The sequence below is a fragment of the Cervus canadensis genome, chromosome 5, assembly GCF_019320065.1.
Source record: "Cervus canadensis isolate Bull #8, Minnesota chromosome 5, ASM1932006v1, whole genome shotgun sequence".
Taxonomy (NCBI): Eukaryota; Metazoa; Chordata; class Mammalia; order Artiodactyla; family Cervidae; genus Cervus; species Cervus canadensis.
Genome location: NC_057390.1, coordinates 68,308,340 through 68,320,643, shown reverse-complemented (window position 1 = coordinate 68,320,643; position 12,304 = coordinate 68,308,340). Strand labels below are relative to the sequence as shown.

At 41.7% G+C, this 12,304-nt stretch overlaps 1 protein-coding gene across 3 annotated transcripts; it reads right to left on the bottom strand.

Annotated features, from left to right (window-relative positions):
• Positions 1–775: 775 nt before the first annotated feature.
• Positions 776–12,128, bottom strand: SUPT7L (SPT7 like, STAGA complex subunit gamma). Of its 3 annotated transcripts, XM_043469059.1 has the most exons (6): positions 11,992–12,128; positions 10,026–10,124; positions 9,255–9,872; positions 5,386–5,710; positions 4,198–4,435; positions 776–1,453 (listed from the first exon to the last, which is right to left on the bottom strand). In XM_043469059.1, exons 3-6 carry the CDS (start codon positions 9,665–9,667, stop codon positions 1,191–1,193), a joined length of 1,239 nt encoding a protein of 412 aa, XP_043324994.1. In that variant the 5' UTR covers positions 9,668–9,872; positions 10,026–10,124; positions 11,992–12,128; the 3' UTR covers positions 776–1,190. The 3 variants fall into 3 exon arrangements, with proteins under 3 accessions (XP_043324994.1, XP_043324993.1, XP_043324995.1); XM_043469058.1 differs by lacking the exon at positions 10,026–10,124; XM_043469060.1 differs by lacking the exon at positions 10,026–10,124 and having other exon boundaries at positions 11,975–12,103.
• Between the last annotated feature and the right edge of the window lie 176 nt (positions 12,129–12,304).

The following is a 12,304-nucleotide window of genomic DNA, read 5'->3' as shown; positions in this document are numbered from 1 at the left end:
TATATTGTTAGCCTTTTAGAGGCTGCCCATCCAGTAGAAGCACAATGTGCAGGTGTAGAATTCTGGTAAAGGAATGGACCACTGTCCTCTGATGGCCAAGCAGATGCAACAAATGAAATAGGCACAAGTCTGTCTATGGACAGGTCCTGTTTGCTTCATTCACAAAGTGAAAGTGTTAGTCCCTCAGTCATGTCCCAACTTTTTGTGACCCCATGGACTGTAGCCTGCCAGTCTCCTCTGTCCATGGGATTTTCCAGGCAAGAATATTGGAGCAGGTTGCCATTCCCTTCTCCAGGGGATCTTCCTGACCCAGTGATCGAACCCAGGTCTCCTGCATTGCAGGCAGACTGATGAGCCATCAGTTAGTTTCATCATTCAAAGAGAAAATGAAAGGAGCAACTGAAAAATGTGCATGCTGAAAATACTGGGTTGCCCTCGTTTGGGTTTTTGTATAGAATATGGAAAAGCCTGAATGAACTTTTTTGGCCAACCCAATGTTAAAAATCTGACTGGAAATAAAGAGGATTGGAATACCTGGACTAAGTCTAGAGAAGGAAGAAGAAAAATATATGGTTGAGATAGGAGAGGGCTATTTAGATAAGCAAAAAGGCTGTTCACAGACTGTTCTGATTTCATAGGAGATTCTGTGGGCAGCAGAAACAGTTCGAAAAAAAAGACTACTGATAGATAAGCTGTGCAATGTTGAGCTATTTCCATTGGATTCCCAATGACTTGAACCAAAAATGAAGCAAGTTAAAAGAAAAAAATTGACATCTGATATCAGCATATATGTGAGTCTGTTCAAGCACAGCTGTGAAGCTTAATAACGTCTTCATCTTCATAATATCCCTGCAGTGTAGGCCAGACCCAGTGTGATTCTTAGTGTGCAAGAGAAACAGCTTGAGAGAAGCTAAGTCACTTGACACAAGGTAAAGACAAGTCAGGGACACTGTTTTGGTCTCTGGATCACCATCCCGGTATGATATCTGTGAAAGGTGGCTTGGTTGTGGAAAACAACAAAAACTGGATGCAAAAGGTAAAAGTAAACTTATTTGGTTAAATCCAGCTCCACTGATATCAGGAAAACCCATTGTGTTTAAGAGTTTAATCACTATTTGTGGAAACAAATAAGAATTCACCAGAGTTTCTGTTAGGTCTTTTAAGTCTGGAGAGGTCTCCCTCTTTGCCTTTTATATTTTCCTCATCCTCTTTTTGCAGCGTTGGTTGAAAACAGGGGAGGAGCCCATGAGGCTGTCAGTGGAATGGGAGCCGTAGCTGCTGTCTGAGTCATCAGGGCTTTGGGGGATCCCAGCTTCACTCATGCCTGACATCGGCTCCTCAAAAACATCACTGCCCAGCACGCCGTGCCCAGAGACGTTGCCTTCTTCACTTTCTTGAGGCTCCATTTTCACGTGGGCCAAGTTCCAAAAAGGGGAAGCATTTACCTCTGTACCTGGGGATGGAAAAGAACACAGAACTAACTAGCAGCAAGAAAGGCTGGAACAAAGCAGGTGGCATACACCACCCAGGGCTGGCTGATGGCCTTTGAACTCAGTTTTCATTCTGATTCACTACTTGCCTAGAGAATATGGTGGTTATTCTCTGCTCAAAAAGTTACCAACTCAAAATATCTTCTTTTCCACTTCCTCCCCTTCCTTTACCTCACCTCATCCATCTCCATTTCCCCTAAACCAGGGAAAGTAAAGCTATGCAGGTGGAAATAGTCACGGTTCAAAGGCAGGCACAACCATGGGTTCTTGGGCAAGTGTTACATTTGCCTGTCCTTTTATGGGGCTGTCTTGTTTTTCTGCCTTGTGTTTGGGTCCCTGGTTCTCTCTCACATTATGAAGTTAGTGATCACTACAAAACGGTGGCAGCAGTTCCCAGACTGCTGAAAAGAGACATGACCCTGATGTCTGAAAATTTCTTTCTGGCTCTCCTGCCTCTGTGTCTTCTAGCAAAGCTGTTCTGTGGTTATTACATCTTCCATAGTGAAAGGCTCTCTGCCCAGTACTTTGAAAATGTGCCCTAATTCTGTTTAGGCCACACTGGAGGACTGGCTGTTTGCATCATTAGTTCATTGATGACATAATTTATATTTCTAAAGAACTGGGACTTCCCTAGAAGTCCAGTGGTTAAGACTACCACTGCAGGGGGCTCAGGTTTGCTCCCTGATTGGGGAACTAAAATCCCACATGCTGTGTGGTGCAGCCAATAAATAAATAAATATATTGTAAAGAACTGAGCCTCTAGAATTATTTGCAGCCTTTTTGACTTAGGGATCATTGAGCCTTCTGGTTCTGAAGGGAATCACAGAGAAGAAGCAGCCAGCTGCCTATAATTGAGTTGCCCTATTTTAATCCTTTCAGGTTCAATTTTGTTGGTACTACTGTGGCCAAGGAACCCCAACTATTCAAACATCCTTGAGCAATTAACATTACTCCACCTGTCTGGAAGTTGCCTTAATTAACCCAGCACAAGCATTGGGAAAGACCAGAATACCGAGAACAGGAAGCCATCTGTCCACCTAGCTGGGTCGGCTGAATTAATTGTCATCAAGAGAGTAACAGCAAATTTGGAAAACTCAGCAGTAGCCACAAGACTGGAAAAGGTCAGTTTTCATCCCAATCTCAAAGAAAGGCAATTCCAAAGAATGTTCAAACTGCTGCACAATTGCACTCATCTTACATGCTAGCAAAGTAATGCTCAAAAATCTCCAAGCCAGGCTTCAACACTATGTGAACCATGAACTTCCAGATGTTCAAGCTAGATTTAGAAAAGGCAGAGGAACCAGAGATCAAATTGCCAACATTCGTTGGCTCACTGAAAAAACAAGAGAGTTCCAGAAAAACATCTACTTCTGCTTTATTGACTACACCAAAGCCTTTGACTGTGTAGATCACAACAAACTGTGGAAAATGCTTAGAGATGGGAATACCAGATTACCTGACCTGTCTCCTGAGAAATCTGTATGCCGGTCAGGAAGCAACAGTTAGAACTGAACATAGAACAACAGACTGGTTCCAAATTGGGATAGGAGTATGTCAGGGTTGTATATTGTCACCCTGCTTATTTAACTTACATGCAGAGTATATCATGAGAAATGCTGGGCTGGAGGAAGCACAAGCTGGAATCAAGACTGCCAGGAGAAATATCAATAACCTCAGATATGCAGATAACACCACCCTTATGGCAGAAAGCGAAGAAGAACTAAACAGCCTCTTGATGAAAGTGAAACACAGTGAAAAAGTTGGCTTAAAACTCAACATTCAGAAAACTAAGATCATGGCATCTGGTCCCATCACTTCATGGCAAATAGATGGGGAAACAGTGGAAATAGTGGCTGACTTTATTTTTTTGGGCTCCGAAATCACTGCAGATGGTGACTGCAGTCATGAAATTAAAAGACACTTGCTCTTTGGAAGGCAAGTTATGACCAACCTAGATAGCATATTAAAAAGCAGAGACATTACTTTGCTGACAAAGGTCCATCTAGTCAAAGCTATGGTTTTTTCAGTAGTCATGTATGGATGTGAGAATTGGACTATAAAGAAAGCTGAGCGCTGAAGAATTGATGCTTTTGAACTGTGGTACTGGAGAAGGCTCTTGACAGTCCCTTGGACTGCAAGGAGATCCAACCAGTCCATCCTGAAAGAAATCAGTCCTGAATATTCACTGGAAGGACTGATGCTGAAGCTGATACTCCAATACTTTGGCCACCTGATGTGAAGAATGGACTCATTGGAAAAGACCCTGATGCTGCAAAAGATTGAAGGCAGGAGGAGAAGGGGATGACAGAGGATGAGATGGTTGGATGGCCTCACTGACTCAATGGACATGAGTCTAAGCAACCTCCGGGAGTTGGTGATAGGGAAGCCTGGCATGCTGCAGTCCATGAGGTGCAAAGAGTTGGACACGACTGAGTGACTGAACTGAAGAGAGTAATATTGCATCTACATCCTAACTAGGAATAATTTCAAAGAATGTCTGTAAAGCTGTGTTAGTTCCCTCTTCACCAATTAGGAAGAGAATGTTGGTATCTCCAGATCAGTGAAGCTATATTTCTTTTTAGACTTTCCATTCCCCTGCCCATCCCTACTTTTGCTCTTCCATCTCCAGACTTTGAGTCTAAAATGCAAGAAGTACTGAGGCTGGCACATCTCTCAGAATCAAGATGGGTAGGTTGTTCTCTCTTACTTGAAGCCTGTGGTGAAGCCTCGACCTCCAGGTTAGATGGGAAGCGCTCGCTCTGAGCCCCAAGGACTCCCATGGGCAGCGACTGGTCTCCAGAAGCAAGGTCGGCCTCCAGTTCTTCACTGACAGGGAAGGTGATGTCGCTCACAGGTTCCTCCTTGATCTTGACAGGCTTCGTGTCCTCTGTGGCCTTCTCAGGATTGACGATCCTCTCATACTCTTCAGAGAGCTGCTTACTAATCTGTTGGCAACCAAGAGTCAATTTTCCAAAGGAATGTTAAAAGCAAGTTGGATAGTCAGCTTGTGGCATCCAGTGGAAACAGAATATGAATACAAATAAAGCATCACTGCTAATGGGAGGAATTTGAGTTTGAAATTTATAAATGACAGGGACATGTAAAGAAAATTTGTTTGGCAGAGAACGTGTATGTAATTAATTAAAAGGTACATAAAGGTAAAATATTTAGATGTATTATATTGGCAGAGAATGTGTATGTGATTGATTAAAAGGTACATAAAGGTAAAATATTTAGATGTATTATATCAGATCTGGGATGAAAGGTGACATTTTTGGCTATAAAAACTAACATTTGACATAAATACAATGGGTGGCTAATGAGCACTGTAGACATCTGGATCACTTAGCAAAGCCGATTGGGTGTTATGAATTCCTTATATTTCAGATTTGGGGAAACCAAAACAGTGAACAAAATGCTTAAGGCCACAAGGGAGGGAGAGATTAGATAGTTCTGGTTTTAACAAAAAACGGTGTCTCCCCCACCACACTCTACCTTTGAAGGCAGTGTCATCTCACTGTTTTGCTCCTGGTTCATAACACTTAATGCCATCTGAAATGATTCTGATCATTGTTTACCTGTTTTTGTCTCTCTCTCAACAAGAATGCAAGCTCAAGGAACTTGTCCTAATCAACTGCTGAATTCCACAATAGGCACTCCACAAATATGTGTTGAATAAAAGCAGGCTAGCCACCTGCTATAATTTCACTGCCTGAAGAAGAACCCTGGGTCTGACCAGGTCAGTGTGGGTCACAGCCGGGGCCAAGAGGAAAGCCAAGTTAAGCTCACTCTATTCCAGTCCCCGCTCTCTGCACCCTAGGGCAAGTGTTAGGGATCCTGCCTGAACATCCCCAGATCACACATCCTTGTGCATCCCTCCTCAGGATCCTCTCACCTGCAGCATGTAACTGTGATAGTCCTTGATGCGGTGCTGCCAGAATTTCTGGAGGGAGAGCACGCTGCCGATGCCCACTTCATGGAACACCTGCTCCATCACGTCGGGGAAGGGAGTCTGCCCCAGCCGGGCTTCCTGATCCACAGCAAAGCGCAGCAGCTTAGTGAACTTCAGGCAGTACTCGTGTGCCACATCAGTCAGGGTCTCCAGGACGCTCTCATTAGCACACTCAAAGCCCGCGTGGGCCAGGATTGTGGCCACTGCCTGGTAGAGGAGCTGTCGGCAGGAGTGCCAGCTGAGTTCAGTCACAGGCTCCCCTTTCCCCCTGAAAGTGGAGACATGATGAGTGTCATTGGTTCTCTTGCAAAGGGGTGACCTGTTCTGTCTTCCTAGGTGGTTTACAATCCTAATTAAACATCTGGCTCAGTTTTCCAGGAGAATTTTAGGCAGGTTACATAGCCTAGTTTTACCTTGCTGCCATTTCAGGGCATGTCTCAATGACCCACAGTCATATCCCTGAGCGGTTCCAATTACATAAAGCTTGCATAGGTTATATGTGTTTATAGTAAACATTATAAAAGGGTATCTACTGAAAAGTAAGTTCCCATCTTCTTCTATCAACTGCTGATTTTGATCACTTTTTCTGATTAAGAGCATAGCTCAATGGTGCACATTTTCAGCATAGTATAGGTTCCTCACATGCTGGGCAATATATGGACCTCTAGAATTTAACTACAACAAACCGTTTGTAAAATAGGAAAGCAATTCAATTTTATAAAAGCAGTTTAAAACATATATTGCAAAAAAAACCACATATATTGCTTACAACTGACAGAGGATGAGATGGTTGGATGGCATTACCGACTCAAAGGACATAAGTTTGAGCAAACTCCGGGAGATAGTGAAGGACAGGGAAGCATGGCTTACTGCAGCATGGGTCGCAAAGCGTCAGACATGACTGACAGACTGAACAACAATTGCTTACAAAGCATTTTTATCCTACTTTATGCTGTGAAATTGGTAGGGGTCCATATTATTATTCCTATTTGGCAGGTGAAGAAATTGAAGTTCAGAGGGGGTGGTTTGCCAAATGTTTTTTGGTAATATAAAGTAACAGAGCTTATGACTCTAGATCCTGTGTTCTTCATAATACTCTGTTTTGCACCTAATCATTGTGGCAAAAATCCTATCTTTCTAAAACAAAACAAAAAAACTTCAAAAGCTGTCTGATTTCCTAAAAGTAACTTTTAATGAGCTCCTAGTAATTTACCTGGTCTCCTGAAATTTCCTATCTTCTGCCTTCCCCTGACAAAGGAAGTAAATAGATAAAAATAAAATAGGGTATAGAAAATGACTCTTCCCTGTCCACACTTGACATTTGTCACCCCGTCCTTGCTGTAGAGAGTGCCTGAGGAACTATTCACCCACGCTGCTATTATCTGCTCATTAGCAACTACTGCAATTCACCTACTAATTGGAAAATAAGAAAACCAACTGTCAAGTAATTTTTCATTTACTGTTTATATCATCATTTCCCATGGCCAGTCTCTCTGGATCAAAAGCTAAAGACTTCAGATGTGCCTAATAAACAGAGCTAAATCAATTCTGTTTTACTTAATACATGGACCCATTTCAAAGGAAAATAATTCTTCCTGCAGCCCCAGAACTGATGCAAATTATTTTTGTTACAGTCTCTTAAATATATATAAAATAAACTATGTGTAAATATCTGATGTTCACAGAATCTTCCTAACAATTAAAATAATTAGAAAACTGACACAAAACTACAAATTCTAAATAACAGCATCAATTTAACATGAGGGACAGTATTATTTTGTTAAAGCTAAGTTGCTCTCAAAATGTAAAGTTGGTACTGATTGCTACAGAGTAAGTGTTCTGAAGTTGGGCACATCTATACCAATATGTGCCAAGCATGTAATGACACATTTCTCATTCCCTTTTTCACTATTCCAGTATCTTCAAAACTTCCAATTAGATAACGCACCATGATATCATCTCGCCTTAATATGGCCCAACTGCAAACCTTACATAATAAGTCTATTTTTCTTCTTTTTTCATTAGTTTGGGACAATTAAAATAGTAGCAACATCATCAACAGGCAGATGCAATAGGTGATGTACAACACAATTAGTTATGAAGCATTTTTATCAAACATTTAATCTGAATCTTATCTTGAGAAAATAATCAGCAAATCCAGTCTGATTTGGAACAGACAAATGACCTGAACTCTTAAAAAAGATTAATATCATGTATTATAAAAGGGGAAAGTTATTCTAGCTTAAGACACTAAAGAGGCAGAGAAAGACAAATACTGTATGATATCATTTATACAGAAAACAAACTAGTGAACACAACAAAAAATAAGTAGACTCACAGATATTGAGAACACACTAGTGGTTAACAGTGAGGAGAGGGAAGGATGGGGCAAGATGGGGTAGATTAAAAGGTACAAACTACTATGTATAAAATAAATAAGCTACAAGGATATATTGTACAGCACAGGAAATATACCCAATATTTTATAATAACTTTAAAAGGAGTATAATCTATACAAATATTGAATTACAGTGTTGTACACCTGAAACTAATATTGTAAATCAACTATACCTCAAAAAAAAAAAAAAAAGACACTAAAGAGGTATAACAAGGAAATGGAATACATGGTCTGTATTAGGTCCAAGACTAGGGAAAAACATACCTAATAAAAGATATTTCTGGGACAACTGGAAAAATCTGAATACAGATGTATTAAATGATAGTACTTAATTTGTGTTCACTTTGATGTGATACTAGTTATTGGGATTATGTAGAAAATTTATTTTTAGGCTAAGATGAAGAATTTAGGGGTGAAATATGTGATATCTACAACTCTAAAAGATATGGCAAAAAAAAAACCTGTATGTGTATATGTATACATAAATATTTGTATATTTGTGAGTAAATGTGTGCATACACACTTATACATATGTGAGAGAAAGTAAATGTAGTAAAATATTAACAATTGTTGCATTCAGGTGAAGGGTATTTGGGTTTTTGTCATTCTATTATTTAAAATTTTCTGTAGGTCTGACGAATTTCAAAATGAAAAGAAAAAAGTACTTATTTGGCATCAAATGCAAACTTTCATACTGAAATCCAGTAGTAGCACTAGCTTTTAAGGCAATCACTCAGTGGATCTGGAGCAGGGTTTCTCAAATTGAAATATATGTATGAATCTCTGGAGATCTTGTTAAAATGAAAATTCTGACTCAGGAGGTCTGGGTGAGTCTGAGACTCTGCATTTCTAACAACCTCCCAGGTGATATTGATGTTGCTGATCTCAGATCAGATTTTGAGCAGCAAGGATCAGGAACATTGTTACACTATTATTTCTTGAACTGTGTTATCAAAATGAAAATACACCATTAAAAAATTCTTGTATAGAACTCATGGATTCCTAATAGTAAGAGAATAAGTCCATAAACCTCATCTTGAGGACAATGAGCTAAACCCACAGTATGTCTTTTTTTTTTTTTGTATGTCTTTTAATTAACAAGAAAAACTAGATTTGGAGGACTATGAGACCACGGCCTGTTTTACAAACCAGTGTAGTACTCTGCTCCTGGTAAAGTGCTTGGCATATATTAGGGACTCAATAAATATTTGTTGCATCAGAAAATAAAAAAATACAGACTCTGGAATTGTAAGGACATGGTTAACTCTTAGACTTTCCACTAATTACCTGAACAACTCTGGCCCAGTCATTTACTCTCATCTTCAGTTTCCTCCTGGAAATGTGGTGACATGCTTAACAGGGCTGTTGGGATGATTTTTTGAGAAAAGTAACATAGAGCAAAGCCTTGCCTTACCGATAAAAGTCACTCTCTGGGTCACTGTGCCGGACCTGGAATGGTGCATTGGGATTCTTACAATCTAAAGGAAGGAGATCATCAGGAAGAGGAGGTGACCCAGGGCAGGATGGAAGAGGTTCACTCTCTTCAGTCTTTACACCTTCTGTCTGTTGCTGATTCTGGGCCTGTGCTGTGGCAATGAGGTTACGCAGACGTCGGTTGTGCTGGATCAGCTGAATGGTGTGGATGGTGAGGCTGCAGGGCTCTGAGGGGATGTCCAGCATAGTGGGGGGCTTGGGCTTGTTGGCTGAGGGTTGGTGCAGAGGCGGGTCATGGACTTCTACCAGTCGGAACTCCCGAGGGAGCAAGTCAAAAGAACTTCTGTTGGTCTGGCTTGATGAGATTGGTATCTCTCCCCAGTATCTCAACATTTTGGAATTACAAAGGAAGAGCTCCCAAGTTAAATGTGGATGGTATCCTAAAGGCAGTGTTTTAAAATCTCTAGCAACTGCAGGTTAAGGGCTTCTGTAGTGAAGAATACGAGGTCTAGCCAGGTATTGACATAAAAACTAGGCAGTTCAAGACCACTTAGAAAAAGTCAGTGTCAGCAACACTGTTGGACCAAGGACGTTCTTCCTGAAGAAATTAAGAGAAATATAACTGTTAATATCACAGTCATACACTGTGATAATTCCTACTGGACTGAACCACAAGGTAGAGTCTGGGTCTTTAGTAGACTAATAGCTGCAAGAGTATATAAGGCTATAGTGTCCATATTTTCCAACTCACCCCACTAACTTATTACCAATCCTGAATGATTTGCAAGGCAAGACACTTAAATGAGACTTGGGATATTTCTCAGAGTATCTTGACACATATCTCCTAGATCTGCAGGAGAAAAAGGAGTAGAGTTAAAGATAGGAAAAGGTTCTTCTTCTTTTTCTTCTTTTGCCATGCCATGCAGCCTGTGGGATCTTAGTGCCAAGTCCTAACCACTGGACTGCCAGGGAACTCCTGAGGTGGTTATTAATCTGTGAATGCTTCCCAGGTGGACTAGTGATAAAGAACCTGCCTGCCAATGCAGGAGTAAGAGACATGAGCTCAATTCCTGGGTCAGGAAGATCCCCTGGAGAAGGAAATGGCAACCCACTCCAGTATTCTTGCCTGAAGAATCCCATGGACAGAAGAGCCTGAGGGACTACCATCCAAAGGGTCGCAAAGAGTCAGACACCACTGAAGTGACTTAGCATGCATGCATACATGCCAAGCATGGGAACCTTTAACTAATCCTGGTGGGAAAATTTATGAACCGCTATCCTAAACAGTCTTATGCATTCAACTTCTGACACTCATAGGAAAGAATCTCAGCTATCTGCTATCTCTTAAATAATATCCCTTCCTTTAGTCTTTCCTTGTATCAAATCTACTCCCTACAGTGATGCTGTGCTGTGCTTAAATGCTCAGTCGTGTCCAATTCTTTGTGACCCCATGGACTGCAGCCTGCCAGGGTCCTCTGTCCTTGGGATTCTCCAGGCAAGAATACTGGAGTGGGTTGCCATGCCCTCCTCCACGGGATCTTCCCAACCCAGGGATTGAACCCAGGTCTCCCGCATTGCAGGCAAATTCTTTACCAACTGAGTCACCAGGGAAGCCCAAGAATACTGGAGTACCCTATCCCTTGGCCAGGGGATCTTCCCAACCTAGGAATTGAACCCTTGTCTCCTGCACTGCAGACAGATTCTTTACCACAGCTGAGCTACCAGGGAAGCCTCTATAGTGAGGCTAGACTTAATATTTTAGACTTAGACCTAATGACTTCCCATTGCCTACTGGAAAAACGTCAGTCAAAAATTTTTGATTTACCATTTAACACCAGTTACAGTCCAGCTTCAACTCACCTTTCCAGATTCATTGCCCATATGTCTCTTCAAATTCAATAAATATTTATCAAATGCCAAGTGTCATGTGAGGAGATGAAGACTAATTCAAGGTTCTTACCCTGAGGTGAGGGAGAAACACATGAAAAGAATGCTTCAACATTAAAGTGTGTGGTCAGTGCTGTTCTAGAGACACAGACCAAGTTCAGCGAGAAAACACAAAGGAGGAAATGCCATGCATTTCCACAGCTTAATGACGTGATCTCTGCAGGCAATGCCTTGCTACCCGCCACATCCCTGGCAGACTTGTGTTCATCCTTAAGTATGATTTAAGTCATCACCCTCTATCACCTCCCCAACACATCTCCCATTGTTAAGTCTCACAGCACTTCGTATGTCTCCATCACAGCATTTATCCCTGTATTTAAACTAGTACTTGTTTCAATTTTATTCTTCCATCTGTCTCTTACAGCTGTGATCTTGGAGTCTAAGATTTGAGTGTCTACTATACATGCCAGGCTTTGCCTCTACTGTTAATTCAATTCTCCCAACCTTTCTGTAAGTAGATATCATTTTTTTAAAAAAAGTAGATACTATTATTACCCCACACTTCAGACATGGAAGCTGAGACCTTCTGTCTTGCCTAATGTCAGAAACAGCTGAGAGGGAAGATGGAGATGGTCAGGCTCCAGGGTCTGCACACTTAATTACACTATGCTGCCTCAATTGGTTTCAAAAGAATAAAAGAACGAACGAATACATGAATGAACCAAGTGACAACAAAAATCGCCCTCTCCCCTAAATTGATCCAAAGGAGCAGGAAGGACAGGCATCAAGCACAAGCAATGCCCACATCCCTACCAGGGCTCCTCTCTCACCATCAGCAGACTCGGGCGCCAGTCACAGTGCCCTGGGGTCGTTTAATGCTGGGGCAGCCCAGACACAGGGAGATCTGGACCCGGACCGAGGCAAGGAGGCTCCACTATAGACTGCCACTTCGCAGGTACTGGACTGGGCGGCTCATCGTTTCCGAGAGGCCTGAGACAAAGTTCGTATCAGGTCCGGAAGGCTGGTGTGTTGACCGGCGGTTCAAGGCTGCCGGAAGCGCTTCTTCTCAATTAGGCTCTGCTGCAGGAAGTCATTACGACCCGGTTGCAACCTCTAAAGATGTCCCCATTCTGACAGTACCTG